This window comes from Erpetoichthys calabaricus, chromosome 2, assembly GCF_900747795.2.
Source record: "Erpetoichthys calabaricus chromosome 2, fErpCal1.3, whole genome shotgun sequence".
NCBI classification, from domain to species: Eukaryota; Metazoa; Chordata; class Cladistia; order Polypteriformes; family Polypteridae; genus Erpetoichthys; species Erpetoichthys calabaricus.
Window position 1 is genome coordinate 184,766,637 of NC_041395.2, and position 24,122 is coordinate 184,790,758.

General features: G+C 38.0%; 1 protein-coding gene across 2 annotated transcripts in view; it reads right to left on the minus strand.

Moving 5' to 3' along the window:
- tspan4a (tetraspanin 4a) overlaps positions 1–24,122 on the minus strand; it is a 486,888-nt gene that overhangs the window by 211,808 nt on the left and 250,958 nt on the right. The window contains exon 2 of one of the 2 annotated variants that reach the window (XM_028794888.2): positions 21,658–21,737. In XM_028794888.2, the coding sequence (XP_028650721.1) occupies positions 21,658–21,720 (63 nt within the window). In that variant the 5' untranslated portion in view covers positions 21,721–21,737. Of the gene's footprint in view, positions 1–21,657; positions 22,734–24,122 lie in introns of those variants that run through there. The other variant, XM_028794887.2, reaches the window with a different exon arrangement.

The following is a 24,122-nucleotide window of genomic DNA, read 5'->3' on the forward strand; positions in this document are numbered from 1 at the left end:
TACTTCTCAACACTCATTGTGGTCTGTAGATTTTTTTTTTCAAGAACACCAGCATGTCAGCCTTTGCTGGTTTCAGACATGAACATTGCCATGTGACAATTTTGAATCTCAGTACTAAACTGTCTCTGTGATGGTGAACTTGTGGCTGGTGCGCGCAGGAATATGTGAGTAAGTTTGCTCAGCATTGGAAAGGTAACATTGTGTACTACGGCAGTCAAATTAGCTAAAAAATAAGCTTTGAATATTTGAATATATTCAAACATAGGTTAATGATGCTGGGCATTACATGTACCTTTGGATTTGCTTTTTTATACTTTATTATTATATTAACGGCCACAACAGTGGCCAGTGCAAGAACAAATTCCAACATCAAAAAGAAAAATAAAAGAAACTCGAACTATACTTAGGCAACTGTCATTTAAAAATAAGAACCTCCAAAATCCTATGCAGCCGCACCCTATAAAATGGAAGCATTAGAATCACCGTCTTTTTTTCAGTTTACTACTGAAGGTTAGATGCTTAAGCTTAAACCACACGGTCTGTATGGTGCAAAATCACATTCTGGCCTGTACCCTCACAAAAAGTATTTTTCATAAGGCAGTAAAAACATGTCATAATACACCATTTGGGTGCTACAAACAGGATCCAAGCACCATTGTCATAAGCGCGTCATGTTTTGCAGTTTCACCAATAAAAAAGGAAAAAAATATTAATAATGATGTAACGAGGTGTAGTGCCAGCTCATGTGCCTTGTAAGGATTTAGGCCCCTATTCGTGGTTGCTCTTATGGCTCGCTGTCCTGACAAGAACCAAGACAAATATGGACCTGTCAGTAAGACCACAACAGTGTGAGAACTGTGAACGAAGTTAAAACAGCAGGCAGATCGAAGGCGTAGACTTGTTTTATTATTTTGGAGGTGCCCACTGCACTTGTCCTAATTTTAAATAAAGTAATTCCAATTGAACTTGTTTAACAAACTGCTTTAAAATAAAGGAACACCAGAGATTCTGATGTGCTAATCATTCAAGCGCTAGTTTGAGCGGATGATTTGTAACAAAATGCCACTATGAGCAGCAGGTGAGCTCACATCAACAGAGCATAGCACTTACTCAGATGCCACACAACCAAATTAATAGAAGAACACTAATAAGCCAAGGCTTCCAAAAAAATAACAAAACCAGCCAATAAACCCATTACAGGGTTTAAAATATTACGGCAGCTCTATGCCCAGGTCATGTACAGTGATCGAATTTCGCATGTCATTCAGTCCAGTTCTGTTCAGCACCTTCAAGGCAGATATGAGGAGAATCCTCCGGTGAAATATCAGGTAGATAGTCATGTGATTAAGGAGAAAGGGCAATGTCTGGCATTTTGCACTTTCTACAATGCATTTTTTTTAAATTGATACACTATGCTTAGTAATTATTAACAGTCCACATTGGTACAACCTCCTGCCGAAGATAATGCTGAATTACTGTCCATGCCGATTAACCAGTTTGGGTATGGTATGTGATCATAGTCGCTAGAAGGGCACCTATCCATCAAAAAATCACCTTTTTGGTTCTTAGTGAATCTACAGTACATTCTATATGAAAGAGGAGTTTTTCCTCATTAAAAAATTATTAAAGGATGGCTGTAACATTCTATTTGGATGGGCATGTCACCTGAGGACTGCCAAAAGCAACAGGTCCGACTTGTGGATCAAAGAGCACAGCAGTCGGGCAGAAAAAGAACACACTTTGAAGAAGTCTAGCTGTAAATTTAACTAATTAAAACAAATTCAAAATTACGAAAAGGCTGATCATGGAAGTGATGTGCAAAAATAGATCTGCAAAATACTGCAGCTTTGTATAGTGCATCTGTAGTAACATGAGGCCTATCAGTCAGACACACTGCATAAAGTATATCCTAAATCGAAGCCTTTGCGGTTTGTTAATTGCATTGTTTCAAATAGTGATTTCAATTTGAAATCAATTAATCATTTAGTCCTAGATGGCAAATGATAATTTATATTTCATCAAGATACATGTCCCCATTAAAGCTTCTGGTAACTTTTTAGTTCTTCGTGTGTTTACATTCCAGACTTTGACAACTTTTTCCTGTTCTCCACTGTGAAGCCATAAACACTATGGACTCCAAATGCTCCATTTGCATTATTTTTTTATATAAGGCTGGTTTTGAAAGACCAAATCACATTTATACTTGGTTTTGAAGCAACTGCATCACCTTTATTTCCTAGGGAAGTAAAGCATATAGTTTTTTGTTCCTTTTCTTACTACTTGTGCTGTGCATACACCTCATGTTTCCAACACTTTTTTTTTGGTATGCCATTGACCACTTGAGTTCTAAGTCCATCTGCCTTTTTATAGCATACAATGGCCATGTAACATTTCCATGTATTGCAAGCATAAAATCCCTGCTGCTTGAAAAAGCCAACATTTCTAGCAGTATTGTTCTTACATTTTATGGCAGCAGTTTCTTGACTGATTACTTTCAAATATAATGATAGCAAGGATAATGATAAAAAATAAAAGTTTATGTGATCTGTATGTCAGTTTGGTAATGTAATTACGCCCTACATTCACACTCCCTTGAGGGGACTTTACAATATTATCAGTAGTATAACAAACTACAATGTGCCCAGGGAAATGGAGAGTAGTTTGGAAACAACCTCAGACATTATGAAAACTTTTCATTTGAGGAGGGATGACATAATGCTAATAGGCAAATGCCAACCCCAGGATGACCAATGCTGTTAGGCAAAGAAAGTAAAATTAAAACAAGATGATTACAATGTTCCCAAGTATCAATGTTGGGCTGCAATCATTACAGAACTGAATGATCTGGGCTCCTGACAAGAATGCCTGGTGCATCTAAAACTAATCATGCAATATTGCTGACAATGTATATAACTTGGAAACTAATGAACTAACAGGGATCATTTGAGACCGGTCTTCTCATTGTTTACTCTTAGCTAACAATTATTCATTTAAGTGAGAAAATAAATTGAAAACCCATGAGGTCAAAGTATAAGAGTTAAGAGAGCTAAAACATAACTCTGCTGCTCCACTGGTCTTACATACACAGGAGCAGGTATACAGTAAACCAAGGGCAAACTAATTGGTTGTCCTCTGCAGGATCATGCTTACCGTGTAACGTGTTTGTCACAATATATTTAGAACATTTAACACCGGGCTTTGACCTTTTTCTTGCACTCTCCTGGCCTACCTCAGTGGTGAATCCGAGCTGCTGGTATTCTTTTAATCTGAAGGTGGGAGCTAAAGTAGGATGACTGCCCATGTTGTGACTCTTGAGTGCTGAAGTACCAGCTCATATATTGAATGAAGTCTTGAGACTGTATCTGCCCTCTCTATACAGTAATAAATGACCTGTATTTTATTTGAAAATGAGGCATTAGATGGGAGTTTTCTTTTTTTATAGAAATACATACAGATACGCATACATACATACAGATACAGGTACGCATACAGAATGAAAATGAGACATTAAATGTAACATGATGTTGGATGAATGTCTGTCTGGTCCCATAAAATGTATATTAAATTTTGTTACTTTGGTATTCACTATAATGGGATTTGACCTATATATATATATATATATATATATATATATATATATATATATATATATATATATATATATATATATCACCAAGGTTACACACAAGTCTAAAAGCAAGAGTTAGTAACATCAAATCTTTACATTTTTGGGTTTGATTCACACAAACATGCAAAACACAACATATTCTATACACATATTGATGCTGTCAAATTGTTAGTTATTTTGGACTCTTAATTACACCTAAAAAATCATTTACTGATTAAAAAAATGCTTTATAAAACAGAAATGTTGCTGCCATGTTGCTATCTTTGTGATACTTGTGTTATAGCTCATATCATTATTGTTCGCAGACAGTGGGCAGAAATGAGGAAATACAGTACTACATACCAAATTAAAGAAATAATTTTGCTCCATAATAAACCATGCAGCACTACACATTAACGTTGTATAGACAGAAGACTCCTCTCCATGCATTTTTTCATTTCCATCTCGTGCTGTTCACCTCCTGCCAGAGAAGTCTGTACTTTAACCTGTCAAAAGCCCTGAGGGCCCAAAAAGTGATCTATAACTGCTTATATTTTGTGAGATAGAGAGCACAAGAGGGACTCTCCAGAGGTTTCATGAGATAAGCTACAATATATTTGTTTCTTCATATTTAGATTGCTTTAGTGACACAAGACCCCAAGAGGCTCCTACTCAGAGCTACAACAGCTGAACACAACAGACAAAAGTAAACAAGAGCTGATGCAGCCACAAACAATAAGAGTCTAAATATACCGGGAAGGATCAAACATTTGAAATGCACAATGAAAAGAACAAAAAGCAGGAGCAAATAGTATTTGGCGCATAAAACAAAATTAACTGAAACAATCATGATGACCCTATCACATGGAATTATGTTAAAAGAAATGCAAAAATCCAAATATTTAAAAGGGTCAGAAATTAAATACCTGCCATTGTTTGTAAAATAAGCAACAACAAAAATGACAGCTTACCCGAAGCAGACAAAAATATAAAAACAGTAACACAAAACAAAAGAACACACAAGACAGGCAGTAATACTAAGAAAATACTATATATATATAATGAGGGCAAATGCACAAAACTCCCCAAAACAAGTAGAAACTAATATACAATTCAGGCACATTTACATTTATATGTTTATGAGAAAAGGTGTTATTTGAAATTATCAATAGCACACTTTGACCCACTGACTTCACCTGCTAGTGCCACAGAGCTCTTAAATGGATAACTTTATTATAAACAGTGACGTTAGTCCTTGTAATTCTTTTTTAAATTAAAGGATCACTCCATTAACTTCAACGGGTAAGAGGCTTGTTCTTTACAACCACTGAGTATGGCAGAGCTAGTGCTCACATCTTATATGTAAAGTTAACAGAAGTGGTAGTGCTGATCATCAGAAATAGCACAGAAAATATTTGGTTAAAACAAAAAGTAACCACCATAGTAGTGGTACAAATTAGTTGCATTTTAGTCCTTAAGGTAATTGAGATCTGTCAATGGTTTGGGGTGACTTTTGACAGTCTAGCACTATTTCCAGGACTTGGCAATTAGAAGTTAAGCCACAATGAGCAGCAAGGGCACAAAGACTGGCAATGGGAGCCAAAGCCAAGTATCTGATTGGAGTTGTCCAAGGTGTAGACCAGGCATGTGCAACCTTGACAGGACTATGGGCCGGATTAGAAAGTAGAAAGATTACGCGGGCCGGAGTACTTCAGGATATATATGTATTTCTGAAAATCGAAAATGCAAGAAGGCCAAAAAAAAACCAACAAATATTTATTAATATATTATTTAATAAAAACTCTTTATTAATGCGACGATTGAGATTGCATGGTGGTCACAAGCTTATCAATATTAGGAGATATTGTGGACGTGGAAACTCGCAACGTGTTTTCTAGGTGCTCATCAGTAATTCGCGTCCTGGTTTTGGATTTTACGAAGTTCATCCTTGAAAAAAGTTGCTCGCATTTATAGGTGCTGCCAAATAGAGTCATTCTTTTCTGAGCAAAAGCTGTGAGCTTTGGAAACTTGTCACGTGGGAAATAGTTTTTATAAAAGTCAAGTAATTCAATATCATTGAATTTTGATTTCAGGACAAGGTTCTCTTGTAGTTCAATTAATTCCATTTGCAATGAAAGTGGAGCTAGTTCGACATCAACATCAAATGGACAAGAGAAAATTTGCAAGTTTGCTTCTTGATTTTTAAAATCACGGAACCTAGTGTTGAATTCTCCACTCAATGAATTTAATTCATTCGCAAACGATTCACAATCAAAATCTTCGTGGTTCGCAAGTGTGGGAAAATGATAAGTATTGCCTTCCTTTAATTGGCTTTCCCAGAGTCGAAGCTTATTTTGAAATGATTTTATGTGTCCATAAAGCTCATGAATCATTTGTCCCTGAGTTTGTAATTTAGCATTAAGTTCATTTAGATGTGTTGTTAGGTCGACAAGAAATGCAAGATCACACAGCCAGGGTTTGTTTTCTAGCTCAGGAATAGGTTTTCCTTTCATGTCCATGAAAAGAGATACCTCATTTCTCAAATCATAAAAATGTTTCAACATTTTTCCCTTGCTAAGCCAACGCACTTCACAATAAAATGTAAGATCTTCATGATCAGAAAGAACATCAGCCAGAAATTCTTGAAATTGGCGGTGATTTAGCGCCCTGGATTTAATGAAGTTTATACATGCAGTTATTGTGCCCATCACATGTGCAAATTTAACTGATTTTGCACATAAGTTTTGCTGGTGTATAATGCAATGCAATACCGACAAATCTTCGGTACTGATTTTGTTACTTGATAATTCGGTTTTTATTTGGGCAACAACTCCGATGTTTGGTCCAATCATCGATGGAGCTCCATCGGTGGATATTCCGCATAACTTTTCCCACTTTAAATCAAATACAGTAAAAACAGTTTTTACTTCCTGGAAAATGTCTTCACCCCTTGTTGTATTCTTCATTGGTTGGAGAGCAAGCAATTCTTCCGTACAATTAAAGCTAGCATCAACTCCGCGAATAAATATAGCCAATTGAGCGGTATCGTTGGAGTCTGTACTCTCATCAAGAGCAATGGAAAATGCTTCAAATTTTGATGCAATATTTTTAATGCTTAATTTTATGTCACTAGCCATTTCGTCGGGTTATTTATCCAACGAGAAAGACTTATCTTTTCCATTTCATGGCTTTTCTCTGGACACAGAACATTCGTGACTGCAGTAAGGCATTCCTTGACAAACTCGCCTTCAGAATATGGTTTTGAGTGCTTCGCAATTTTTTCGCTAACAATAAAACTTGCACGAACAATATTGTCAGCTACATCAGTATGTTTGCGGAATAACATCTGTTGTGCCGATACACATTTTTTCAAATTTTGTATCTTATCTGTTCTTAGTTTACCTTTGTAACTGTTGTAATTAGCGTGTTTTGTATTGTAGTGTCTTTTTAAATTGTATTCCTTTAAAACTGAAATACTTTCCAAGCATATCAAACAAAGAGGTTTTTCTTTCTGCATTATAAAAAAATAATCGTCAGTCCATTTCTCTTGAAATGTACGACTCTCAGCGTCCACTTTTCTCTTCTTTGTTGAAGCCATCTTAATTAGGGTTTGATCAAAAATTCACAAGTATTTGAAAGTATTGAAATGTAGGCCGATATAGCGTGAAACTCGAAACAACATGCAGATAGGTACAGCACTAGCAAAAACCATGAAAAGACTGCGCTATGCTACACACGACAGCAGAGCAGAGAGATGCAGCAGAGTCAACGACTACGTGACCACGAGCTCTTGCACACTTTAAACGTGCGACAGTTCCGGACGTGCCGTAAAAGAGGGGGAAGCACAATATAAAGTACAGTGGACCCTTGACTTACGAACTCAATTCGTTCGCGAGGGCTGGTTGTAACTCCAGTTGGTTGTAAGTCAAGACTATTTTTCCCATAAGAAATAATGGAAATACCCATAATGCGGTCCGAACCTCCCACTGCAACACTTACTTAACCTTTTCATAATAAAAAAGGGTTGTATAATGTGCATAATTTACCAAAACACCAATAATTTTTCTAATGTACTAACCAAAAAGTAATAAAAAGTGCCTAGCCTACCAGAAACAACAATTTCATACTGTACTCACCATTTAATTTGACATCTTTGGGCTGCAGGAAGGGAGGAGGATGATAATGAAACTGAAGGCTTTTTAAAGGCTTTCTTTAACTTGCGCTCAGGCATTTGCAATCATTTCAATAGCTTCTTTTGCGTTAATTTTAATCTCCTCCTGCCTACAAGTTATTCTGACGAGAATTTTTCTCAGCATTTCCTTGCGATGATACAAGGAACTGTTTCTGAACTCTTCTGAGACCCCCCCCCCCCCAATCAATGGGAACGACATGCTGAAGTGCGTCCTGAAGCGCGATTGCCGCGACTGTGGAAGCTTGCTTGTCCATTGCCGGGCAGGGATATCACATGCATATCACCCATCGATATCTTTTCTGTTTGCTTTGGCTGAGAGACTCAGCACAGCTTTAAGCCGGCTGTTGCCCCAGCAACAGATAAACAGTCTTCCATACGGAGTTTGGACTTTGGCATGTCTTCTAGTTGGGGGAGGTCCCAAGAGAGTTTACAAACCTGACATTTTATTGAATGAGTGCCGCATTAATAGGAATGTTTCTGTTTGTTTACAATCACGCAAGCGGATACACGTGACCGCATTCAGGTCGTAACGCAAGATGTTGGTCGTAAATCAAAATAAAAATTTTGGTCGTAAATCAAGTTGTTCGCATGTCAAGCCGGTCGTATATCAAGGGTCGACTGTACTTCAGAAAGCACTGGCCGCATCATACTATCAAAAATAATCCAACAATACCACAAGAACAAACAGGCATCACCAAGAGGGTTAACGGGCCAGATTCAATGATATTTGGAAAAGTCGTCGCGGGCCGTATAAAATCAGTACGCGGGCCGGATTTGGCCCGCGGGCCGTAGGTTGCACATGCCTGGTGTAGACCCTGGTGATATAACAACAGAAATTAAACATGAGATCCAAATACTTTGCAAGACTTTATCCTAAAATGCAAAAACGTTTAGAAAATCATTGAACTATGCAAAATAGTTGTCACATTTTAAAACAATCACAAAAGAAAAAAAAATCAGCCAAAGAGTTAAAACAGAGAAAGCAACAAGGCTTAATGTCAGAAAAATGTGAAGGCTAAATCCAGTGGAGTTTTCACTTATCATCAAGGCCCAACACTTTCTCTATGTGCAAAAGGCTCCTGCATGGAATAGAGTTCTGGAAATGGCTTCCTGAAGCAATTTATCCTGGATAGCGTACTTTCTAGTAAACTGTACACTTGAGTGTGTGTATTTATGTTACAACCCCAAATCAGAAAAAGTTGAGATGGTATGGAAAATACAAATTCAAAAAAACAAAACAAAACACACAATGATTCTTAACTTTACTTTGACCTTTATTTCATTGCAGACAGGATGAACAAGAAATTTCATGTTTTGTCTGGGCAGCTTCATTTCATTTGTTAATATACATCCCTTCCTGCATTTCAGGCCTGCAACACATTCCAAAAAAAGTTGGGATGGTAATGCATTCACCACTTTGTAATGTTGCCATTTCTTCTCATAAAAGATGTTTTGGTACTGAGGGCACCAAGCAATGAAGCATTTCAGGTGTTATTTTGTCCCATTCTTCCTGCAAACACATCTTAGATAGATAGATAGATAGATAGATAGATAGATAGATAGATAGATAGATAGATAGATAGATAGATAGACAGACAGACAGACAGACAGACAGACAGACAGACAGACAGACAGACAGACAGACAGACAGACAGATAGGAAATTCACAACACTTAAGTTATAGTAAGTGTGTAACAGTAGGGCACAACACTTAAGTTATAGTAAGTGTGTAACAGTAGGCGGTCATCGTTGTCACATTTTTTGTTTCAAAATTCTCCACATATTTTCAACTGGAGGCAGATCAGAAGTGCAGGTGGGTCAGTTCAGTACCTATACCCTCTTCTTCCATGCCTTTATAATATGAGCAGAATGCGGTTTTTCATTGTCTTGTTGAAAAATACATGGACATCTCTGGAAAACATGTTGTCTTGAAGGCAACCTATGTTGCACTAAAATCTCAATGTACTTTTCTGCATTAATGCTGCCACCACAAAAGTATAAATTACCTTTGCCAAGGGCACCAACACCACCCCATACCATGACAGACCCTGGCTTTTGGACTTGTTGCTGATAATAACCTGGATGGTCCTTTTCGTCTTTGGTCCGGAGCACACGTCCATTTCTTCCAAAAAATATCGGGAATATTGACTTGTCTGACCACAATTTCCACTGTGTGATGGTCTATCCCTCTATCCCAGATGCCTCCTAGTCTACAGAAGTTGACGCTGCTGCTTCTCGATATGGTTAACATAAGGCTTCTTTTTGCATAGTAAAGTTTTAATTGGCACTGGTGAATGTAACTCTGTATTGTAGTGCTTAAGAAAGGTTTGCCAAAGTAATCTCTTGCCCATGTGGTTATATCAGCTATTTATCAGTGACGGTTTTTGATTCAGTGCCATCTGAGGGATCGGAGGTCACAGATATTCAGCTTAAGCTTGCACATTTGCCCTTTATGCACTGAAACTCCTCCAGATTCAATGAATAATGTAATATTATACACTGTAGAGGGGGAAGTATGTAAATTCCTTCCAATCTTTCTTTGAGGAACTATAGTTTTAAACATTTCAATAATTTTCTCATGTATTTGTTGACAAACTGAAGATCCTCTGCCTATTGTCACACACGTGCACATGGGAAACAGTTAAAGGGCTCGAATAAGGGTAATTCCATGCCAGACTAGGAGGTGGCAGAGTGCACTAACCCTTTCTGTTTTTCTCCTGCAGACCAGTTACAGGAAATTCTGCCTGGCCCCGATGACCTCACTTCCGGTGCCGGGGTTCCAATGACCTCACTTCCTATGCCAGACTTTAAAACTGCCATTTTGTCCCACAAACATCAGTTCTGTCTTGAACTAAGTTTTGAAATTCAATTTCGTTGCTTCTTGCAGAGACCAAACTATAATATTTGGGATACCTACCCCAAAACTTCTTGTGCTTTTTTTGGTCCTTTATTCTTTCAGAATAATGGACAAAAAGGCCACAAAAAGGTTTTTTTTACATCAGAGATCGACCCCGAGCCCTTTCTTATTTGCAATGGTGATGGAAAGGTTGACAGACGCGATTAGACAGGAGTTCCCTTGGACTATGATGTTTGCTGATGACATTGTGATCTGTAGCAAGAGTAGGGAGCAGGTTAAAGACACCCTGGAGAGGTGGAGATATGCTCTAGAGAGGAGAGGAATAAAGGTCAGTAGGAACAAGACAGAATACAGGTGTGTAAATGAGAGGGAGGTCAGTGGAATGGTGAGGATGCAGGGAGTAGAGTTGGTGAAGGTGGATGAGTTTAAATACTTGGGATCAACAGTACAGAGTAATGGGGATTGTGGAAGAGAGGTGAAAAAGAGAGTATAGGCAGGGTGGAATGGGTGGAGAAGAGTGTCAGGAGTGATTTGTGACAAGCAGGTATCAACAAGAGTGAAAAGGAAGGTCTACAGGACGGTAGTGAGAACAGCTATGTTATATGGGCTGGAGACAGTGGCATTGACCAGAAAGCAGGAGACAGAGCTGGAGGTAGCAGAGTTAAAGATGTTAGGATTTGCATTGGGTGTGATGAGGATGGATAGGATTAGAAATTTAGAGGGTCACATTTAGAGAGTGCATTAGAGGGTTAGCTCAGGCTGGACGGTTTAGAGACAAAATCAGAGAGGTAAGATTGTGTTGGTTTGGACATGTGCAGAGGAGAGATGCTGGGTATATTGGGAAAAGGATGCTAAGGACAGAGCTGCCAAGCAAGAAGAAAAGAGAAAGGCCTAAGTGAAGGTTTATGGATGTGGTGAGAGAGGATATGCAGGTGATGAATGTAACAGAGCAAGATGCAGAGGACAGGAAGATATGGAAAAAGATGATTCACTGTGGCACCCCCTAATGAGAGCAGTCAAAAGAAGAAGATGATCCAGACACTATCTTTACTTCTCAAAGACTCAGCCTTTCGTGGATACTGCTTTTGCACCAAATCATGATTACAATCATCTGTTGACACCACCTGTTTGAAATCACATCACTATGTAATTATTTTACCTCATCACTGACCCCAATTTGTCCCCCTCTCAACATTTTTTGGAATGTATTGCAGGCCTGAAATGCAGGGATGAATGAATATTAATAAAAGAAATGAAGTTGACTGGAGAAAACATGAAATATCTTGGGTTCATACCGTTTGCAATGAAATAAAAGTCAAAGTAAATTTAAGAATCACTGCATTTTTTCTGATTAAGGGTTATACTTTTTCCAAGAATGGTTATAATTCATAGTGTAATATGCATGGATGAAGCAGGAACACAAACAGGGGAGATGCCTTTTCTAACAGTTTCAGCAAATAATTGTTCTGGTGAAATAGCAAGACATTAAGGAAATGGGTGGACAGAAGTGACTAGTTAACTTTTATATCCTAGCCTTGACAGAACATTCTGTTAATGCCACCTTATTCCACAGCAAAGCTTATAACATTAGCACTGCAAACCTTGAAAGAGGATTTGTAAGAATAATAAATGAATAGAAAATGAGATCCTAAATAGTTTATTATAGTTAACAATAGTTTAGTTTTGATACAAAAAAAGAAAACATTGCAGGGTAATTACAGGGCAAGATAACATCAGAACTAAGTAAGTCAGAACAGGCCATTGAAACAACAGCAAACTAATGAAAGCCATAAAGAAAATGAAAAATGTAAGTGTTACCTACCCATCTGGGCAGTCTGCTAAAGCCAGACTAACCTGATTAGCCTCTTTAGGATACTCACAGATAGAGAAAATTGAATAAAATAGTGTCATTTTGTATTTTGTGTATATTACTTGACCCAGTGCCTGTTTAATGAATACATAAGCAAGAAACAGTAGAGATTGTGAGGAATATTAAACAATGACTGTGTAACTGCTTGAAAAACAAAAAGCAGTGAGGGATTTTTAAATTAATGGCCGTATTAGGCGCCCTCTCTTCCTTTTAAACATATTACTTTTAAGGTAAGTTATGTTAAGATATGTTCCCTCTATTTATTTTTTTAACTGCTCTGCAAATATAAAACAACATAAAAGATGATCTGCTGTGGCAACCCCTAATGGGAGCAGCCGAAAGAAGAAGAAGATGTGCAGATTCCATATGGATACATTCATTCTGAGCTGGAAGGAGCACCATGAACCTGGGACACACGACTGATGACCTGGGCTAAAGTCTTCGTGAAGCAGCGAGCGCCACGAAGCACCATTACTCAATTGACTTTTAGAGTGGGAAGGGTCCCCATGAAGCTGCTGGGGGTTCTTAGGAGTGAAACAATAACACCTGTGCCATGAGTTAATGGAATGTAACTGCTTATGGTTAACAAAAGCAGCTTCATTCTCGCTAGACACTCCTATTGCAATATGAGCACAATTAAATGCTCAGATTACGGACACTGCTACAATTTTCGTTTTTATGTTGGCAACAACATGTTAGGTTTTATGTATGCAAATTAAGTCCACGCCATACAAAAACTGAATGCAATGGATGTTGGCTTCCAGCACAGTGGATATGGAGTGAAGGTTGGCTGAGATGTTTTTGACCTATCGGACAGAAGTAGCCTATATAAACTAAAGGGAACTAAAATACAGTCTGTACATCATATTAATCATTTCTGAGTTTTAATATGTTTGTCATGTCAACACACAGTATAACAATGGCCCAGTGATACCAGTTATTAAATGTGTGAGTCTTCATTTAGCTGTATTGACTGCATTTCACTACTTGATCAAGGATGCTTCCAAGATATCTCATTACGTATATATGAATAGTCCAAAATCTGAAGATTTCTTGATTTCAAAATATTCCTGGCCCCAGACATTTCAGGATAGGGATACTCAACATGTAGCAGAATTGTCATGTAGGCAGATTACAGTACAATTATTACCTGCACATTTAACTAAAATGCAACATGTCTCCATTTACTAGCACCAGGATAAAATTCATTCTATTGAACAGAAAAATAAATCAGATGTTCAGTTATGCTCCTGTTAGTTTCAAGATAGTGAAATATGCTAATATCACAAATCCTGGAGGTTTAATGGTGAGGTAATACCTGGGAGGACAGGATTACAGACTGTGGTGGAATGGTACCTAGCATAAGAGTTGACACATATTTTGTATATTTTTATTTGTTAGCTAGATAAAGTATGCATAATATTTGACAGTGTTTCAGAAGGCATGTTTTATTTTATTGATGATAACAGCGGTGCTTTGATATTTACCTAACCAACCTCCCCTCAATCTTTTAATACTGACTCAGGATGTAAAATTTATGGCGGGAGCGATGGACCATGTATCAAACCAGCTTGGCATGGGTGACTGTGTTTTGACTCTCAAGAGCCTATAAGCCATCCCCCATAGGAATGCCATAAATTGCCTAAACAAAGAAACTGGGGGATGAGTTGTACCTGAGCACTTTCACTGGTAACTGGCCCAGTAAGGGGCAGGGGATCTAATTCTGTTGGTCTGAAGTATGTTTTTTTTTTTTGTTTGGTTCTGCATTGGAGGCCATTTTGTACCACAACGCTTTGGTCTGTAATTTGTGCTAACAATGGTGTACTGTAAATTTGGTTTCCTTGTCTTTACCTCTCTCTCACCATCTAGCCATAAAGAGAAGACCATGATGAATACAAATCTATCTCAGCAGCCATATTGAGACAGGCATGTGGCATGTTTCAATAGTCCACTGAAAGGCCATGTGATAGTAAAACAAGCTAAACAGAAGAAATACATTTCTACCAGGTTGTACTGGCATGGTTTGTCAAAATGCACATTGTATTCTGCTTCCATATTTTTGTGTCATATTATCAATACAGTAATCCCTCCTCCATCACGGGGGTTGCGTTCCAGAGCCACCCGCGAAATAAGAAAATCCGCGAAGTAGAAACCATATGTTTATATGGTTATTTTTATATTGTCATGCTTGGGTCACAGATTTGCGCAGAAACACAGGAGGTTGTAGAGAGACAGGAACGTTATTCAAACACTGCAAACATTTGTCTCTTTTTCAAAAGTTTAAACTGTGCTCCATGACAAGACAGAGATGACAGTTCCATCTCACAATTAAAAGAATGCAAACATATCTTCCTCTTCAAAGGAGTGCACGTCAGGAGCACAGAATGTCACATAGATAGAGAAAAGCAAACAAATCAATAGGGCTGTTTGGCTTTTAAGTATGCGAAGCACCGCGGCACAAAGCTGTTGAAGGCGGCAGCTCACACCCCCTCTGTCAGGAGCAGGGAGAGAGAGAGAGAGAGAGAGAGATAGAGAGAGACAGAGTTTGTTTTTCAATCAAAAATCAATACGTGCCCTTCGAGCTTTTAAGTATGCGAAGCACCGTGCAGCATGTCGTTTCAGGAAGCAGCTGCACAAAAGATAGCAACGTGAAGATAATCTTTCAGCATTTTTAGACGAGCGTCCGTATCGTCTAGGTGTGCAAACAGCCCCCCTGCTCAAACCCCCTACGTCAGGATCAGAGAAAGTCAGCGCAAGAGAGAGAGAAAAGTAAGCTGAGTAGCTTCTCAGCCATCTGCCAATAGCGTCCCTTGTATGAAATCAACTGGGCAAACCAACTGAGGAAGCATGTACCAGAAATTAAAAGACCCATTGTCCGCAGAAATCCGCGAACCAGCAAAAAATCAGCGATATATATTTAAATATGCTTACATATAAAATCCGCGATGGAGTGAAGCCGCGAAAGACGAAGCGCAATATAGCGAGGGATCACTGTAATGCATATTTAAATATGTGACTTACCTCCTTCTGCCAGTTCCTTTACTCTAATTGTCTGAGGGTTAGATAAAAGAAGATGGAGGATATGCTGAACTGAAGTAATGTACCTGACCACAGAGTTGTAAGTGTATGGGATCTGAGGCATTTTGGTAAAGTCTACATAATAAAGAATATAAAGGGGAAAATAGGGTTAACCATAGGAACCAAAATGATAAAACACAGGTTTTTCATATAAACTGAATATAACTTAAAGGAACACTGTCTGTACAAGAAGGCTCAACAGTACTATAGATAATATCTCCAAAACAGTAAATGACAGAGTAAACAAAAGAAAATGAAATTGAAATCTTAGAATGCCATGATTGCATTACATGAAATAATTTGGTATACTAGTTCTTGCAACAGGTCCTTTATTGCACTGTTATATAATATCTGCAAGCAAAAAAAATGGCAAGGTTTTGCATAAAGCCTACCCAGGCCAGATACAAACAAAATATGGCTAACTGTTGAGTACAGTGCAAAAGAAAAGAGGAGAATATAACTTCTGTGTGGACACCTAACCCCTTACACTTCTCTTTCCATTTGGGGCATATCTTTTGTTTGTATGAGAGCACACTTTTAGTACTGTGTGCATTTCTGGTTACCACAGTATATGAAGCCATTTTAAGTGTTTGCTAAAAGACAACATGGAACCTAATTGGAATGAAATTATGAAATTAGAAACAGACATTTTAGATACTGAAAGAATTGAAAGCAGAAATAAGGAGGACACAGAGACCAGATAGGTGTTTATATTTCTGATGGGTAGCAGCAGCTGGCATAAATGGCTCAGTGGGGCTAAGAACCCACCCAAGAGTAAATTTAATGAAGCTAGTTATACCTCATGTGCTTTGGCCGCAGCAATTGATATATATTAGAAAGAATTAAAATAAAGTATCCACTTGAGATATAATCTGAGGTATAATCAAATGAACATGGGCTTATTTCTATAAGTCCCTTGGGTCTCATTCTTAACCACTGTACTCAAGGAACTTCATTACACTCTGTGCTCTGCTGCAGTAATATAACTCTAGGTCAGAAACACTTCACGTTTGATATCCAATTTAGACATTTACTAACTAAAGTAATCATCCTGAGTTCAGCGAGAGCTCTAAAAGAGTAAACAAAGTACCTTGTTCAAGCAATTCATCTTAAATACATGCCCTAAAAGTATACCGAAACTATCAAGTTGGAGAACTACTGACTTTAATTTCGATTTGGTTTACAGTAATGTCACTGGAATGAAAAATAGAAGCATGAAAACAATAGTTGCCTTATAACTGAAGGCTCCTAAGGGAAATCAGTCACAGGATAACTTATCAAAAACTAAACAAACAATCTAAAATTTCCTAGGTTTTCAGTGGAATGAGAATTGGCCAATTACATTACTGAAATAACTGAAAGATTTACATCATTAAGAAACTCAGTGCTGATTCTAATATTTATTCTAGCAATGCATGCTCAAAGGCAGCAACAGGAGCAGGATTTCACAAGTAAACTGTCAATATCTGCCTATTTCAAGACACTTAACAAGCAGTGTTCAGGATAATGCTTCAGAGAAATCAAATTCCACTAACAGAACTCCCAACAGCAACCAATTGATTTTAAGTCACTGTTTCACAAAATTCAAAGGCTCTAAATACTTTAATCCATAATCAATTGTGGGAAAATCCTCCACCAGGCAAACACTCGTTATGCCCATCTGCCAACCGGAGCGCAACTCACGGCCAGCGCCTGTAACAGAGCATGTTCTTTGCAGGCCTCTTATACTCAGATCACAGTGACCTATGCAAACAGCAATCACCTTGAAAATGAAGAGATGGTTTGGGAACTAGCACCATCCCCCACCTCCAGTGACACAACCAATCATGCTCAGATGCGCAGGAGAAGCTGGTCAGTATCCTACACCAGAAAGACAAATTAGATGCTAGAAACAGAGAGTATTTTCAAGCCTAAGCAAACTTGTTCTGACTTGTCTTTTGTGTGTCCTCGTATATATAAAAATATGGAGAGGGAAGGGCTTCTGTAATAAGCCAATAATTAATACAAGTATTTCTACAATAATCTGCCATGTGCTTCTTAGTTATTTTTGAGAATTTGTTTTGGCAGGGCATTTCTGGATACAAAGATGGCAGAGTACAGGATGTTAAAAGACAAGACAGTATGTGAACAGAAGATAAATGTCAGACAGACAGCAGGGGGACTATGGTGTGAAGTATTGACAATGCGTTAGAATGAAGGAGAAACAACATGAATAATCAATCGTCAAGTCTGTAAAATCCATATAAATAATAGATGGGCACAGATAATCATGTAGGCAAACAGCTGTCTTTTTAAAAATAAGCAACTTAAAAAAATGGAGTAAAATAACACTTCTTTAGGAGTGTGTAATAGAATTGAAACAGAAAAAGTCAACAATAATTAACTCCTGTTTTCTTGCTAAAGAAGCCACATTGTTTAAAATGGCAGAACAACCACCACAAGAAAGTTAAGCACTGCAGTGAAAAAAAGTGCATTCCTTCTACATCAACAAGCATAAATGGCTACAAAGGGATTTGAGCATATGTCTACAAGATGCCTCAAGAAGGACATTTTTATACAGCTAAGTGAACTGTGCTGTGATGGCTTTGTGTTTGCAAAGGGAAAATGTCCCACTGAAAGATCTATTACAGTAAACTTTATTCAAGTGAAAAATGTACTCTAGGGTAAAGCACCTTCTGAAGATACACTGTAAGGTGCTTTATAAAAAAAAAAAAAAAAAAGAACACTGGATTGCTGATGGGAGTGGTTTGAAAGTTTTATGTGTGACAATAAAACTTAAAGCCAACTTTCTACCGTATGCATACATGAAACTTTTAGATTTTCCTGTGCCTTTTTAACTTATATGTAGTTTAGAGAGGCCTGCGCGATCCAGGATGAAGAACGAAACTGGAAAATGATGTTCAAGTTAAAAAAAAAGAAGCATTAAGAAAGGTTTAAGAGTTAAAACAGAAAAATGACAGCCTGCTTTCAAACATAAAATCTGATTAGTAGCGCTACTATTCTCTAGGAAGACTGCATCTTTCAGAGCCTGCAGGACCTGCATCACAGAGCTCCACAAGTTGTGTATTGTGACCAAGCAATCCTCTTCTTTCCAAAATCCATCATGGCCTATGTTTTCTCTCATGTTTTCTGTGCAGCCATGCCAATGAAAAACGGTTTGCTAACTTTCTGACAGCCAATCATATTCTAGTCCTCTGACACCAGGTCTTCAGGTGTAACCATCAACTGAAGGCTAACAATCATGGACAGGCACCCCAGCCAATGCAATGAAGATCCACAAACAAATAACTAAATGTGTAATATTATGGAACAGGTGTGGTAAGAGGGGTTTGAATTTCATTTTTGATAGCAGGTTTCCACTGTAACTTCAATTGTGAGGAATTCAGCATGAGTTTCGTAAAGAATGATAGGATCATCAAGGATTACCTGATTTATCTTGACATGTACAACTTCAGATTCATTAAAAATTAAAAAATGAATTCCAAATTCATTTAAATTCCAAAAATACTGGATCAGTGGCACATCAAGTGGCAAATATCAATATTACTCAGTAAAAAAATACAATTTACAAAAATCTAATAAAGTTGATTTTTTTAACAACACACTTTTCAAATCAGGCTTATCAACAAGTTATTTGTTAGGTTCATGACAATTGCTGTTGTGAGATTTAAGTTTGTATCAGTGCAATCAAGAAACAATAGCTATTCAATAAAACTTGCTGAAAAGTATCATGTACTGGAAAAGATTTATTTAAAATTGAAAATATAAGAAACTAGCAATACCTTAAATTTCCAAACTCCTCCCTCATTGTTTTTACATATATCCTAAATTGAATTTTGTGAAATCAAGACTTCTTGGCTGAACATTTATCCAATTTTTGAGAACTCTAAAATAATCTCTCCTGTTGTCTTATATATCAGATATTTGTTACTTCTATTGCCTAAATCCATCCAGATTTAAGCCTAGAATAAAACTGTAAGGCTCAATTATAGAGGCAAATGTGTAATCAGTTAATGAAATTGAATCACTGTCACTTTTACATTTAAATATTTAAATATGTTTAGTTTAACATTTAAATATGTATCACACATGTGCTTTCACTGTTTTTGTCAATTTATTTGTTATACTGATGGAAACTTCATTGGTCTCAAAAACCCAATGATCAACACAAATGCAATGTTGGTTAATTCACCTTTAGGAAAGAAGTAAGCTATATTAGCAGCTCCACAACTGGCAACTCTACAATGCCATGCTGTTAATGCATTATGCATTGAATCATTAGTTCTATCTAAAATCATGCTTCAAAACGGCATTGTGAGCTAAGCCATATAAATTTCTGGTCAATTTGGAGTTTTGGACAAAACACAGGCTCGTACATTTTGTTTTGGAATGAACACATAGTAGTTATTTCATCAATGTTTTAGACAAGCCACAGCCACTTGGTTTGAAACTTGCTTCGATGTTTTTACTTGCTGCAATTTTAGCTGACATTGCCTAGGTAGAGCTTGCTTCTCTTCCCTGTGTTTCTATGGGTTTTACTCCTTAATCCTGAAGATATACAAATAAGATTAATTAAAAACTCCAGTAGGAATCAGTGTATGTGCATGAAGGTGTCTTGCTAATCCAAAGCTGGCTCCTACCTTGTACACAGTGTTCTTCAGATTGTCACTGGTTCCCCCTGGGACCAGAACTTGACAAGTGGGCAATAAAATGGATGGATGTCCAACTGTAGTTATATCCAATAAATTCAAAGTAATTGTGAAGGCTTTTTCTTCCAATCAAGGCAGTGTATGGCATTTTAATGAGCCAGTGATTTATCTAATCATTTAAATCAACTGAAAGATGCTACAGCCGACCCTTGAGTTCCCAAAGCATTGACTTTTTTCTTATTTCTGAATTCACACCATAATTGACAAAACTTGAAATAATAACCTTTTATTTCTTTTATTTTTCAACTGGAAGGGTAATAGGATATTCCTGCTTTACTAGCTTAAACCATCAGGGACTTAAATACAATGCTTGAATACCATCAACTAAAATTCAAGCCTTGGAGAACATCAAAATTGGAAAAAAAATAAAGAAAACAATTAGCTAACAATATATGTTCCAGGAAATTGCTGTTCATGTCTGTAGGTTTTCATACCAAAACAAAGTTATTTCCTTTGACAAAACAGAAATAAAATCTGAAAAAAAGCTATTTGTTCAAGCTTTACTTCACTACCCCACAGCAGTAAGGTAGTCAGGAAAGCATAAAGTAGTGTAAAAGAGTGGCTCTACATGTAAACTCACATACAGAAGCACACATCTTATTGCTTCTAATAAAAACCTTCCATGTTGTAACATGCATACATGATCAAATCAGTCATGAGCAGCTTCTGAATACAGAATTTTTTTAAAGTATACAAAATTAGTTGTTAAAATAAATAAATAAATACCCATCCTGAGTATGAAAACAAGAAGAAGCACAAGGGGTCTCTTAATGTTGCATGGGGCAGAAATCTTGAGAGCTGCTAACTAATGATATGAGCAGGAAATTTTAAAAATAATGTTAATTAAGACAACAATATAAAGTTTAACATTGTACAACTCAGACATTTGGACGATGAAGACTAATGAAAGTAAAGGAATAGGAGAATCTGAAATCCAGGATGTGGAGAAATGTGGAGAGGCTTTAGTGGCAAGATCTGAAGAGGAACAGACACTTCTCACAAGATGAAAGGCAACGATAGCTTTTTATGACCTTTGTATAAGAAAAGAAGAAATGACTCAGACACAGAGGACAAAATCTTTTGTGAAAAAGTTCATGCAAGCAGGCTACAACACAAGAAGAGAAGCCAAGTGAGCAACGATAAACAATGTTGTTAAACAGTACACATGAAAGGGCATTATACATGGCTTCAGGCAGAACAATGATGACAATGATAAGGACAGAGTTGGCCAGAAAACAGGATAGTTTCCCTGGACACATGACATAGAATCAGGGAGCTACTGCATGAGCATGGCAGCAGTTAAGAAGCCCAGTACCGCATGTGACCCCAATACGGTATACTTACCCAAAACAGCAAGTTGAAGATGAACATCAGGTACTTAATGCACTGCAGGCAGTTGCGCGCCATGCTGCACCTCTTCAACTCTAGGAGGAAGATGAAGGAAAGATCCAGATAAAACACCACATACTTGTTGCCCTTTGGTGAAGTGTACTTTGCCTTGGTAGCTTTGGGGCCTGGGTTTGTGTGGAAGCCAAATATGGAGTTATGGGCCCCAAACTGGTTTGCATATGAGCTGCTGCAACGACGAAAGGTCATGTGTGGCAGTGAGAAATCCTTGCTCTCCAGTGAGGGGCTACGGTGGTATGTTGATTCATCAGTGCTGGAACGCCGCATATTGGTGGTGCTAGCTGTGCAGTGAGGGAGCTTTGGACAAGCCAGCTTAAGGCTAAGTGAGGTACGGTCAGAAGTAAGAAAAGTATGTCACACTGTGCAACACACTGGGTAGAACCAACTTATATCAGGAAGCATTATCTAAAACTCATAGAGAAAAGTTCACAAAGTAAGTGTGGCTGTAAAAATACATCCAGACCAACAGATGACTGTTTCAGCTGCAATCCCCATTAAAATAGTCTTCTCCAAGTGGTTATTCAGAGCCCACTTTTCACAAGCACATTGATTCAACAGACCAGATTGGCATCCAGACCTGGTATCTTCTGGCATGTGCCAGGTTAGGCAAGATTGATACCTGTCTTTAGGGTGGGTTTTCTCTCTCCCTCTTGCTGACCTCCCAAAGACTGTGACAAGTAAAAGGCTTTCCGATAGCCAGCTGCACATCCCCAGTGGTTAAAAATCACACAATTGCACACATAAAAAAATATTCTTAACAGCACATTGCAGCCGCTGTCCCTTCTCTGAAATGTTCACCTTGCCTTAAATCCACATTTTCAAACACTTCTACTACTCCAGAGTGCTTTCCCCATACCCAACCTGCACACGGTAGCTGCCTCAGTCACGCTACTACAGTAGCACAACTGTCAGCTAAGGAGCAAAACAGAAGTCCTCATTCACTGTGCTGCTCCGGCTCCCTGCTGCCAACACAAGCATCCTCTTCTGCTATTGGAGCACCAGATTGCTATCTCTCTCTCTCTCTCTCTCCATCTGCATCTCCCTCTCTCATTTTGCTTCTTCAGCATCTCTGGAGCACCACCTCCTTCAATCTTATTAACCAATCAAAGCTACAGCAAAGGGATAAAAAAAGAAAAATAGTAAAAAAAAAAAAGAATTCTCCACCTCTGGCCTGGCTTGTCTGTCTGAGCCAATCCAATGCAGGCAGCCAACTCCCCCCCTCCCGCCCCCCCAACAGTGATGCGAACGGAGTCAAGATTGTCTAGTATGTGGAGCTCAGTTAGGAAGCATTTGCAGTGAAACACCTGCAGACACCATCCTTTTTTTCCTTCCTTCCAGAACAGCCATCCAAAGAAGGGATCCAAAACCTTTATCTGTTACCTCACATCCACTTTATATGCTTAAGCCTTCCCAAGATTAAAACCCATATTAAACAGAATGTAAGCAGAAGCTTTGCATCTTAACATTAGCACCAAAAATATTTTCCTGGGCTATGTGTTCATTGGGAATTGAGATTAGAGACTAGAATAACCCATCATTGTTTACAGGTCCATTTAAGCCACTCAGGTGCAGCATGGCTGGTGATTCTGGCCTATGACATGTTGAAATATTGTACTTCATACCCTTCCCCCAATCACCTGACACACACCCAATATCCCAGTCCCTGAATATATCCAAGAAAATCCAACCAGTGCAATTTACATGACAATGCATTGGAAAAAAAATCAATCAGTTCCCATGGAAACTCAGCAACAAGCTATAGACTGGATCTGTCTATTCAAGTGTGCAACATCCCAACATCACTTGTTTTAGGTAGTGCAGTCTACAGATGACAAAAAGTCCTTTTCTGCTACACAGACACTAGTATTATTATACACTACTGTAAGTAATTTTAAATTGGGAAAAAAACAGAATGCTGGACCATAATGTCATTTTATTAGTGAATGCATACAGAATAAACTTAATTTCTAAAATACACACAGGGTAATCCCAAAGGTAGTTGTCCAAATATTTATGTCCCAAACAGGTGTCAGTACTATCCTGAAGCAGTCAGGGAATGACTTAAAAGTAGTTGCATTACTACTTTTTTTAGGGTTTTCTCACTATCACCATATTAAATTGCCAGTTGTATGCAGCTGTCTTAAACAATCTGATATAGAATCTCCTACTTATCCTAGACAATCTAGAATAATCAGCAAGCCCCAGTTACACTATTGTCCTATGTTGGGGGACAAGGTTACTGTGCGACTCTGATAATGTCTAAAGCACATTTCGGAACAGTGTACTAACAGTCTTCGGAACACTTTACTAAAAATCTACTGGTTTATTCAGATAGATATTTAAACCATTTAGTCAGCACACATGACCAATCAGAGAGGTGGACTCTCCTGCTAAAACAGCAA